We start from the raw sequence: 12,523 nt of genomic DNA, 5'->3' as shown, positions 1-12,523 counted from the left end.
TTAGATGTGGCCATACTGTAGAGCTCAGATTTGATCTGGTAGCTGTGGCAACAGCACTGTCTAAGTCAGGTGCTTCCACTGTGTCTAATGCAAAGTCCTATGTTGTAACTTCACTAAGTTGGCAGCTCACTTTTAGGTATTATCAGTGCTGGTAATGGCATTCTCTCCTGTGCCCTTCATTGAACCAAGGTTGATCTCATGTCTTGATGGTCATAGTGGAATGGTGGATATGCTGGGCCATGAAGTTACAGATTGTGGCTGAATAAAAATCTTTTGCTGATGATGACATGCATTGTCTCAGATGCCTAGTTGAGTTGTGATGTATGTTCAAAGTCTTTCTCCTTCACTATAGTGGCTGTGCTGCACAGGTCTTCATCAATTGAAGACAAGACTTTGTCTCCTCAATAACTGTGCAGTGACCACTCTTGCTGATATTGCTAGGTACAAATGCATTTGCAGCAGGCAGATTGATGAGGATGAGGAAAAGTAAGATTTTCCCTCTGGTTTTCACGTCACTTGCCACAGACCAATCTAGCAACTTTGCCCTTGCGGACTCAGCTAGCTGAGTAAGTAGTGGTGCTACTGAGACACTCAGTGGTGGACAGTAAAGTCTCCTACCCAGGGTACATATTGCAGTCTTGCCATGCTTAGTGCTTCTGTTGTGTTTAATATAGAGGAGGACAGGATTATCAGCTGGTGGGGAGGGGGATTATGACTGTGTTGCTTGACTAGCTCTGCCAATTTTGGTACAAGCTGACAGATATTAGTAAGGAGAATTTTGCAGGGTTTGTCATTGTCATTTCCAGTACCTTTATCAGCACTGTGAGGTATATTCAGTTAATTATCTTCTTAAGACTCAAACGATGGAAAATCTGAGAAAGTAAATGATTTCCATAGATACTAGCTCTCAGCCAATTCAATTTATATAGCTACTCCAGTTCAGCTTCTGGTCAATGGAAATCTCTAAGATATTGATAGAGGGGAATTCAGTGATGCTACTGAAATTGAATCTCAAGGGGCAATGGTTGAATTCTCTCTTGGAGGAAATGGTCATTGCTTGATTGTAATTGCTACTTAACAACCCAAGCCTGAATGTTGTCCACATCTTCCTGCATTTGGATGCAGATTATTTAATTATCTAAGAAGTTGTAAATGGTGATGAGTTGAAACTTTATTGCTGGAACAGCACAGCAGGTCAGGCAGCATCCAGGGAACAGGAGATTCGACGTTTCGGGCACAGGCCCTTCTTATTCCTGAAGAAGGGCCTGTGCCCGAAACGTCGAATCTCCTGTTCCCTGGATGCTGCCTGACCTGCTGTGCTGTTCCAGCAATAAAGTTTCAACTTTGATCTCCAGCATCTGCAGACCTCACTTTCTCCTCGTAAATGGTGATGAGCATTGTGTAATCATCGGTAAACATCCTCACTTCTGAACTTAAGACAAAGGGAAGGTCATTGTTGAAGCAGCAGAGTGCCTAGGACACGACCCTAAATAAATTCTGCAGTGAGGTCCCGTGACTGAGATGATTGGCCTCCAACAACCATAACCATCTTTCTTTGTGCAAGGTATGGCTTTGACTAGTGGAATGTTTTCCTCCATTTCCCATTGACAGCAGTTTTGCTAAGGTTTGATACTACACTTGGACAGTTTCTGCCCTGAGGCCAAATAAAATACACTTTAGATTGTTTTACATTCTATTATCACTGTTAAAACCACTTGACAAATTCTGCCTTGTTAATGAGTCATAACTAGCTTTTTTAATAGGATACTAGGTAATGGCTGTTACTGAAGAACCTCTCTGGTCTTACCACTATGATAAAAGCTCCAGCTATTTCAATATAATACTTTTTTTGTTTCAGAACATGGTTATGTCCCAAATGTATCTCTATGTTGAGTTTCATCCTGGTTCCAGTCTCATCACTCCTCCCTTTATTTAATATATCTAAACCTCTTTGGTTTAAAAAATAGAATTTGATTGTATTTCACAAGAATAGATTTTAAAGTAGCAACTGAAAATAAATTGTAAATGTGAATTGTTTCTATTTCCCACAAAATAAATCTCCTATGAGAAAGAAATTGTTTATTAACAAATATTGGTTCTCAAATCATAGCTATATCCAACAATTCATGCCAAGTCAAAGATACAAAGAGCAGGATTTTAAAATCATGCTACCAGGACAATCTATGCATCTGTCTAGAAAGGTAAAGCCTGATTTAACACTGAGCGGTTTGTCTTAAAAGCTGTCTGATAGAAATATTTGTAGTTACATAACTACGATTCATTTGGTAGAATGAACAATTCCATAAATATGGCTACACCTAGGGTTCCAGTTCCAACTTTCAAGTTATTTATACTTGTAAAATATACATTTCTTAATATTTAATAATCAGTAGTAGATGGGCAATCGAGTGAGAAGACTTGGCTCTTTTAATAAAGAAGTGCCACTTTAAATCAAGAAACTTGTTATATCCTTAACTCATTTTTCTGGGAAAGAAGTCCAAGTATCACCTACATCTGACAAAACCAATTTTTGAAGCATGCACGATATGGGAGCTAAAAGCAGAAGTCCATTTGCCAACTGTAATATTTAACAAAAACTGTGTAAACTATTGTGTTTTTAGGAGCGTTTGGTTTCAGGAGTGCTTTAGTTTGCTTAAAATATAGTGTATTATCTCTAACAGTTCATGTAATTCTATTCTAAGATCCCACTGACCCCAAACCCAACTAAATTACATTTCCCAGAAAGTAAGTACAATTCATATTCTCATTATCCTACCATACATTATATATGTTAAATGTACACTTGCCAATTATTTGTCCATTCTACAAGTAATTTCTGTAATTTGCTGCTATATCCCAACAACCCCTGGATTTGGTATCATCTGCAAAGTTAGAATTTGTGATTTTGATTTCAAAGTTCAATATTGTTAATGTAAATTATGAACAGCAGTTTTCCAAGACAGATCATTGTGGAATACCGGTTCCTACATTGTTATTTTGAATAACAATCCTGTATTCTCACTCTCTGCTTTGTCTTTGAAGTCAGCTAGTAATCCATTCTGCTACATATTCCTTTACCTCACATTCTCTCACTTCCTTCATTAATCTATTATAAGCCAATTTATCAAAAGCCTTTTAAAATTCCAAATGGATTATATCTGCTGCATTACATTGCCATTTCTCTCTGTTACTCCTTTATAAAATTCAGTAAGGATCGTCCAGCAAGATTTACCTTTCATAATCTATGCAATTGAGCCAGATCTTCTGGTATCAGGAGCAGATATGCACTAAAGTTAAGTTGCTATTGAACATTGGGATCCTCTAAAAGTTAAAAGACACATAAAAGCACTGTAATTGATGGGCTGGTATGAATTGCCTCGGAATCTCTACGAATGTGTCTTGTCCTGGTATCAGGATAGAGACATGGGTTAGATGTATGCTACTTACCTGAGAAATGCTCAATTCTGTTTAATTTCTTGTGTAACTCATCGATTTAACAGCATAACTTAAAGACTTTTGCAACTGATGCCCTACTCACCAACTAATCTCCTCCAAACCCAACCTCTGACTCAACTGACCACCCCAACCTAACCCAAAAACATTTCTGACCCAAATTGATTAGCCCTAACTTGACTACCAACCAGATCTGATTATCTTTAGACCCAGCCTGACTACTCAATCCCATCCCACAACTGATTCAATCACTCCATCATGTGGACACTCATTCATACAACTACTTACTCACCTGTCCGCTCATCCACACTTTATCCACCACATACACACACCCATGTGCCCATTGTTCTTATCTACCAGGACATAGGAGGGATTCCTGACATCTAATGGAATAAGGGAGCATGTAATGGATATAAATTAATTAAAGATTAATTAGGTGATAACTGGATGTCTAAATATGGGAAGCAAATAATTAGAGTGTGTCGGAGTTTGCAATATCTGAACTTGAAACAAAACTTTGACTAGAGAAATGTGTGACATTTTAACCTGTGGCATTTAGCATTGGTAGCAGAGGTTGATTACCTGTCTGAGAGTCAAGGATTGAAAACTAAACACTACTCTAGCAAGTAACAATGTTTTTTTCAGAATTGGAGCCCAATGATATGACCACACGAAGATTTGGATAAATTCTAAATGCTTATGAAGTGTAGTCAGACTTTGACAAATTTAGGAGTGAAGATAGTTCCTTAGAAAAATTCAGTAGGTTTGTATTTGTTAATTACACTATGAGAAAGTATTGAGTATGGACTTTTAATTTTGATGAGAACTAAATTTGCAGAAAGACACACCTCTTGAATATGGGAATCACCAAAAAATTTCCTTAGAAACTACTTCTTTTCAGCAGTGCAAATAATGCAGATGGGACAATTGGTGATATGACAGAAAATGAAAGATACAATGTTAATGGCTGGCAAGATTGTCTCCGTATAAATTGCATTTGGTTTTAATTCACTGTGGGACTTAGGCATCACTGACTGGGCCAACATTTATTGCACATCCCAAGTTGCCCCGAGAAGATGGTGGTGAACTTCATTCTTGAACCACTGCAATCCCTGTGCTTTACGTAGACCCAAAATGCCAATAGGGGGGATATTCCAGGATGCTGACCAAGCAACAGTGAAGTAACTATAATATATTTCCAAGTCAGTATTGTGAATGGCTTAGAGGGGAACCTGTTGGCCTTTGTGTAGATGGAATTCGCTGTGGATTTGGAAGGTGCTGTCTAAGGATCTTTGCCTACTTTCTGCAGTGTGTCTTGTAGATAGTACACACTGCCTGCGACTAAGCAGGTGGTGGAATGACTGAATATTTGTGGATTGGGTGCCAATCAAATGGAAAGGTTTATTTTGGATGATGTCAAGCTCCTCGAGTGTTTTTGGAGCTGCACTAATTCAAACAACTGGGGAGTATTCCATCACACTCCTGACTTGTGCCTTGTGGATGGTGGACAGGCTTTGAGGAGTCAGGAGGTGAGTTACTCACTGCAGTATTCCTGCTGTGTAATCACAATATTTATATGGTGAATCCAGTTCAGTTTCTGGTCAATGGTAACCTCCAAGATGTTGATAGTAGGAATTCAGTGATGATAATGCCATTGAATGCCTAGCAGTGGTAGTTAGATTGTCTCTTATTGGAGATGGTTATTGCATGGCATTATGTGGCGTGAATGTTAGTTGCCACTTGTCAGCTCAAGCCTGGATACTGTCCAGGTCTTGTTGCAGTTGGGCTTCAGTATCTGAGGAATCGTAAATGGTGCTGAAGATTATGCAATCATGGCAAATATCCCATTTCTGACGTTACGATGGAGGGAAGGTCATTGATGAAGCAACTGAAAATAGTTGGGCCTTGGACACTAATCTAAATAATACCTGCAGAGTTGTCCTGGAGCTGAGATGACTAACCTCCAATAATCAAAACCACCTCCTTATGTGTCAAGTATAAATCCAACCATCGAAGAATTTTTCCCCTGATTCACATTGACTCCAGTTTTATTAGGGCTCCTTGATGTGACAGTTGCTTACATGTGGCTTTGCTATCAAGGGCAGTCACTCTCACTTCACTTTGGAATTCAGCTCTTTAGTCCATAATTGAACCAAGGCTATAATGTGGTCAGGAGCTGAGTGGCTCTGGCAGTATCCAAACTGGGCATCACTGAGCAAGTTATTGCTAAGCAGGTGTTGTTTGATAGTACTGCTTATAATACCATCCATCACTTGACTGATGATCAAAAGCAGACGGATGGGTCAGTATTTGGCAGATTGGTGAGGATAAGGCCAAGTACGTTTTTCCCTCTTGTTGGTTCTCTCCTAACTTGCTGCAGACCCAGTCCAGCTGTAATGTCCTTTAGGACCAAACAATGTGATTATTAGTGCTGCTGCTGCAGAGCCATTCATACTGGTGGACATGGAAGTTCCCCACCCAGAGTATATTGTCACCCTTGTCACCCTCAGTGCTTCCTCCAAGTGTTATTAATCATGGAGAAACACAGTGCTTTAGCTGAGTGGGAACGGTATGTGAAATTGAAAGGAGATTTCTGACTCCCCAGAGCCGTCCACTATCTACAAGGCACAAGTCAGGAGTGTGATGCAATACTCCCCAATTACCTGGATGAATGCAGCTCCAACAACATTCAAAGAGCTTGACACCATTCAGAATAAAGCAGCCCACTTGATTGTTTGTGGATGTGGTGTCACTCAGTCAGTCCACCACCAAGGCTATGTGGCTATGGATTTAAAAGTGTGGAAAAAAGAACAAACATTTTAATTTTACATTTTGTTGATTAGTCACCAGATTTAGTCAGTCAAGAATAATAAAGACTGTAAATAGTTGTGGATAAGAAGTAGAGTTGGACCATTGGCATAAATCATATGTTGCATAGGTATGAGGATCAGATTGTTGCATTTAACAAGTTTGTCAGCTGAGGGATGGATAAGTTCTGGTGACGCAGGTGAGGCCATCAGTGCTGAATGGTAAAGATCAAAAGTGTGTACAGAAATCAAGCATTTACCACAGGGGTCAAACAGTGGGGAAATTGAACTATTATAAGCAAATCAGAGTAGGTCACTGGGAACTGCAGCAACAGTCAAGGAGGTAAAGCACATGAATTGGAAACACGAAGTACAAAAATAGAAGGCAAGAAATTGCACTGTAGCCTCTGATAGCTACTCAGGAAGCAAACATGCCTTCAGAAAGAAATCATAAACCATAGAAAAAATCATTTTAATAGGATGGGAAGATGAATTAACAGTAGTTCAAAAAGACATATAAGGCAAAATAGAGGGCATAGCTTAACAGGGTCAAGAAAGCAGCAGAGCTCAAGGAATGCCTTCTGGAGTAGAAGTCAATGTGATCAGGAAGACCTCGTGCCTACAAATAACTTAGAAGATAAATTAATAAAATATACCAAACAACAAAAATTACAAAGCTGGAGAGAGTGTGGGATGTATACAGAGGTTGCCAAACAGGTGACAGCCAGTGCTACTGCATTGTTATAAATGCATGGAAAGGCTACCTCTGAATGGTACACATGAGGTTAAAACAAAGCTATTTGCACAAAGTTTTGAAGAAAAGCTGAGGGGGCCAAGATATAAGTGTGGATACACCTACAGGAGGAAAATCAGTTTTAAAGATTTCTTGACTTTGTTAGTAACAAATGCTTGGAAATGTTCATCAATTGCTTTTAAAGCTCTATTTCTGCAGGGAGATCAACTCAAAAGGCAAGTGTTTCTTCATCCTCTCAAAGAAGCACCGAATACAGTGTCAGAATTCTGGAAGTTATGTATTCAGTATATCGCTAAAATGAAGCCTGTAGCATTTGATACTTCTCAGGTAGAGAAATTGGACTATGTCCAGTTGAAAGCAGACCATGTCATACTTTTGTGTGTGGGTTGGGAGCAGAGAGTTTGAACTTTGTCATATATGGCCTTTAAGAAGAACTTACAATTGGAAGTTAGTCTTCTACATCTGTTAAGTACATTGGCTTGGAAATCAGGCAGAATGTATTTTGCAACAGAAGGTCAGCCACAGTTTGAACTATGGTGTATTTTATATTCAATCATATAAAAAGTTTGGAACCAGGCCAGTAATCCCATCTTGCCAAATAGTGAAATCTATAGTTGTCAATTTTGTTTTAGATTATTTTTAATTACAAAGTAATGGACTTATGCAGCCAAAGACACTGCATGATACAATGAAGGCTTACTGATATGACTGAGACTTTGATAGTTTGCTTTAATTTTTTGTATTAAATGCACAATATCTTTATATAAAAATAGTGGCTATGCACAAGAATTAATGGACTTCTGCTAGAAGCTTCTTCACATTATTGCAGGGATCTTATTTCATAAACATCATTGTCAGTAGAGACCTTCGTCAAAAGAGTTTTGATAAATAAGTGCAATGTGGTTATTCATATTAAGAAAATCCAACCATGCTTAGTAATAGAGGTAACGCAAAATTTAGTTATAAACTGTATAGCAGATATTTAAGTACATACAAACTAATGACAGTTTTTTAAAAGTTTGAATTACACTGAAGTTCCAGTTAGAATGAAATTAATTTATAATGAAAACTTGCAGAAGGTTCCAGTTGATTAGGCTTAATGGTTCCTTTTATCTAATTGATCATCATCAAACATATAATTACAGAAGTTTCCCAATGTAATAAAAGTTGTCAGGTTTGAGGAATGTTAGAAATGAAATTCATAATCAGGAACAGTGACACAGGTCACAAACACACTGAAATAAATTATGGTGTTATGTTTCTTTTTAGACTGAAGCACTAAAAACCAATTCCATTTTTGTAAAAAAGTAACTCTCGGTCTACACAGTAATGTTTACTGATTTTGCAATACTATGAAACCCAACTTTGGCTCACAAACGCAATAACCTTTCAGTATTTTAACAATAGTGTGGCGCTGGAAAAGAGAATCAACATTTCGGACGTTAAGGTTATGTTTGAAACATCAATTCTCCTGCTCTTCAGATGCTGCCTTACCGGCTGTGCTTTTCCAGCACCACACTCTCAACTCTGATCTCCAGCATCTGTAGTCCTCACTTTCTCCGAGTATTTTAACAACAGGCAACTTTTCACTGGAGGTCAGTTAGCTGATTGGTTGGTTTGTGATGCAAAGTGATGCCAACAGCATGGGTTCAATTCCTGCACTAGCTGAGGTTACTATGAAAAACTCTCCTTCTCGACCTCTTCCCCTTGCCTGAGACACGGTGGCCCTCAGATCAAATCACCACCAGACGTCTCTCTAACAATTTGAGTAACCCTATTGACATCTGGGATTATGGTGACTTTACCTTTACTTTTAATAGGTGGATCAATTGTGTCCTTTAAAAAAGGTTATCTGGCAAATTTTCTGGGCTTGGTTTATTTTGTAACTTAATCACTGACTTTAATTAAACAGTCAACAGTAGCACAGAACTTCAATATAGCTGAAAGGGAAGCCACATTTTAAAAATATTTTTGCCGTATATTCATCAAATTCATTAAATGTGAAAAAAGGACATTGTTCAATCAATCACAACAATTTACACTACACAAAGGGTGCTGATTAGTTGGCAAATAGATGCTGTTGACTGAGGCATTAGCATGAAGAGTTCTAAGCTTGCTAAACTGTCAAGTGTCACCATGATCAAATGAAACAGCACGTCCTTTTGGAGATTCACAACAGGCTGAATATTAACCATATTTAATGAGGGCATGTTTGGAAAATCCAAAACAAAGTATTTACTGTTAGACTCTGCAATTGGGCAGCACTCTGCTGAGCCATCCTGAGTGTGTCAATAGCTAGCTATACCAATAACCTATATAAGAAAATCATACAAGTTCATATATTTGCTCATTTATGCTTGGTAGAAGCAACATATGTTCATACACAGAAAGCTATTCTTTTCAAACAAAATGAATATATTATGTTCAAGCCTTGTACATTTTCGCCCCGGTGTTTGGAGAGCCTATAGTTCATGGTAATAGCTCAGCCAATCAGTAGTGATTTTCCAACCAATCAGCCTATTTTTTCTAAAATGATTGCTTGAAATTTATCATTCTTGTGTTTGGCCTGATGAATGCAAAATTAAAAGCTTCAATAACATGTTTCTTTCCAGCAACATTTTAAAAAATAGTTTCAAAATTATAATTAATACTAATATATCTTTTACTTTATTTTCTGTGAGGTAACTTGGCATAGTAGTTTGCCCATCCAATGTAGAACTTGCATGGAACAAAACTGGGTGAGTTCTACAATGGGTAGGTAATCCACTAGCTTTATACAGCAAGTTTGTCTCTAGTGCATTTTATCAGAGCTGTAAAAACACAAAGATGACAGAAAAAAAATTTGACATGAAAAACATAAATTTCAAGGAAAACAAAACACCCACTATAATTCAATAGAAAAAGGCAACTTGAATGACAGGGAAACTGCATTAGTAATGTCAACATAATTGGAAGTGATTTATTTATATGGAAAAACATTTTGTGATATGCTGTCACTTCATAGTTTTGGAACTTTACACATAATGTAACTTTTTAAAGTTAGGGGTGGGCAAACTATGAGATCTCCATCAGGTCACTAGAGTTTTGCAACAATTGCCCAAACATTTCTGTTCAATTTTTTTCTCTTGTGGTGTTGAGATACCTTTCCTTTGCTTAAGGCCTTTCTACAAAAACACAGGCAAGATTAGCAATTCAACAAGTTATCATCATGATTTACCCTTTAATACATACTATCCTAATGATAAGTATACATTGGATTCCTTTAAACTATTTGAAGTAGTGTTGCCAAAAAATGTATTTTGATTTTAAAAAATGGCTTTGCTATCCATGTCATATTAGGTAAATGTTGGCATGAGCTTTTAACTCAGAAATCAGAATAATTCAAAAGTAAAATGACTGTAGGCATTATGCTGCACTCTGTACCTGCTATACAGTTCAAGTCATGCCAGGCTTAGGGGCAGGAAAAAGGATGACATTACAAACATAAAATTGTATATGAATAGAAGTATAACAAACAGAAGTGGAGCAGGCATGTTCATTGAGATGGTTACTTACGTTCACCTCTGTGATAGCTATATCAACAACGCTACCCACAACAATTAAGGCGTCAAATATATTCCATGCATCACAAAAATAGTGCTGCATGTGGAAAAAAAAGGGAAAGAGACAAGGAAAGAATAAAAAAATAGAAAAGGGAAGAGAAGAGAAAATAAGAGAAAGAGGTTACACGTGTACAGTACTTCCTTTTATAGACATGACTATCTATGAAGAGTTGACCCTCAATTGTCAACTACACATCCAGGACTTTAAACTGTACCAGTTGAACCATGTTAAGCCATTTCATTTCCATGTGATACTTGATTTGACCTGCGTTGCTTTCCTAATTCTGTGTAGTCTCACCAGATCCATTGTAGCACTTGTGGTTAGTGAAACTAATGGAATTAAATATCTGACAAAGTAAAGCTGGTTAAGAAAGAGAGAAAAAAGTACATAGGTTTGATCTTGAAGAGCGTCATGTATACTCACATTGATCTCACTCAGAATGACGTCTATTATGCTGCCAATTACGATGAGGAAGTCAAAAACATTCCAGGGATCACTAAAGTAACCCTACATGGTGCAGGTGGGAAGTGGGAATGGGGTGGGGGGTGAAAGGCAGGTTAGAAGTTGGTCTTAGATGCAAGACTTTATATGGCAAATATTCTCAAATTTGACAACCTCAGGTCATCACCACAACATAGTTTTACACCATTAGCAATTCTTGTGTTGGTCCAAATCATGTTTTCATATTAATACAATATGTCAAGCAAATAATTTATTTTCTCTCCTCTTCCTTTTCTGGGGTTATATGATTAAAAGGCAGATGATTGTGCTGTGTAGACCGAAGTCTGGAAGCAGAGTCTGTCTTTAGAAAATAATTATCATTTCTGTTTTTGTCCTTGTATGAAAACAGTTGTCTCCATTTACTCTCACTGCAGCTATGCTGCCGAGATTGAAAACTTAAAAATGTTAAGTCTTATCAGCGAAATCTTGCCGTACACAAATTTCTGAGATAACTCAAATGATAGTTCATTAGTAAAAGATTTGGTTGGAGTAGTTAAGTTGTAGCTTTTTTAGAAGTACTGTTGGTGTGTATTAAACTATGTTGGAGGCGTTTACTGTTCACCTTTTGTATCCTGATTTGAAAATCAAAGTTAAAAAAAAAGACATTAGGTTCTTCCCAAAAATTACCACACATTGTGCTTTAAAAAATGTTGGAGGTGTTTACTGTTCACCTTTTGTATCCTGATTTGAAAATCAAAGTCAAAAAGAAGACATTAGGTTCTTCCCAAAAATTACCACACATTGTGCTTTAAAAAACACTTTTTAATCTACAACACAGAATATTATGGGTTTAACAAGGTTAATTTCCACCTTATTTAGAATCATATATTCACGATAACTTCAATTTCATAAGTAACATTTCATGTTTATGTCTTCCATCCTATCCCATTCCAGTGAAGAGCTAAGTTCAGAAGCTGTTAACTTTAATGATGAAGTTAAAACATAAATAGTCTGGGGGCAGGGTATGGGTAATATTAAAACTAGCATCCAAGCACAGCATGAACAAGGAAATATTTAGGAATGCCACCGACAAAGGAACTTATCCACAGGCCAATTATCTGCTTAGAGGAGAATCTGTAATGATGTTTTCTGATGAGTTAACAAAATGCATTTATGTTGGTAATCACTGCATACATTTAAGATAGGAGATGAGATAGGATGACAATTATAACAATATAAAACCTGGTATTGGCATTTTAAAATATCTTTTTATAAAATATTGCAGGATTTGACAGTTATTTGAAAATACTGAAATTACATACCAATTTTCTTCTTTCACTGCTTATATAAGAACCAGGTTCTCAGTTAGGTACTCAAACATACATGAGAAAATTTAAAAAATCAAGAATGGATGTGTGAATTGAAAAAAAAATGAGGTCATTGCAGTATAAATTTGAATTTTTGC

The 12,523-nt window shown here is 37.2% G+C and overlaps 1 protein-coding gene across 1 annotated transcript in view; it reads right to left on the bottom strand.

Annotated features, from left to right (window-relative positions):
* The window catches only part of cacna1c (calcium channel, voltage-dependent, L type, alpha 1C subunit), an 890,104-nt gene that overhangs the window by 175,048 nt on the left and 702,533 nt on the right, over positions 1-12,523 (bottom strand). The window contains exons 30-31 of the mRNA XM_043708872.1: positions 11,041-11,124; positions 10,461-10,653 (exon numbers count right to left, since the gene is read on the bottom strand). Of these exons, the coding sequence (XP_043564807.1) occupies positions 10,461-10,653; positions 11,041-11,124 (277 nt within the window). The remainder of the gene's footprint in view (positions 1-10,460; positions 10,654-11,040; positions 11,125-12,523) is intronic.

The sequence above is a fragment of the Chiloscyllium plagiosum genome, chromosome 19, assembly GCF_004010195.1.
Source record: "Chiloscyllium plagiosum isolate BGI_BamShark_2017 chromosome 19, ASM401019v2, whole genome shotgun sequence".
NCBI lineage: Eukaryota > Metazoa > Chordata > Chondrichthyes > Orectolobiformes > Hemiscylliidae > Chiloscyllium > Chiloscyllium plagiosum.
Note: the sequence above shows the minus strand (reverse complement) of the source record. Positions and strands in the feature narration are given on the sequence as shown.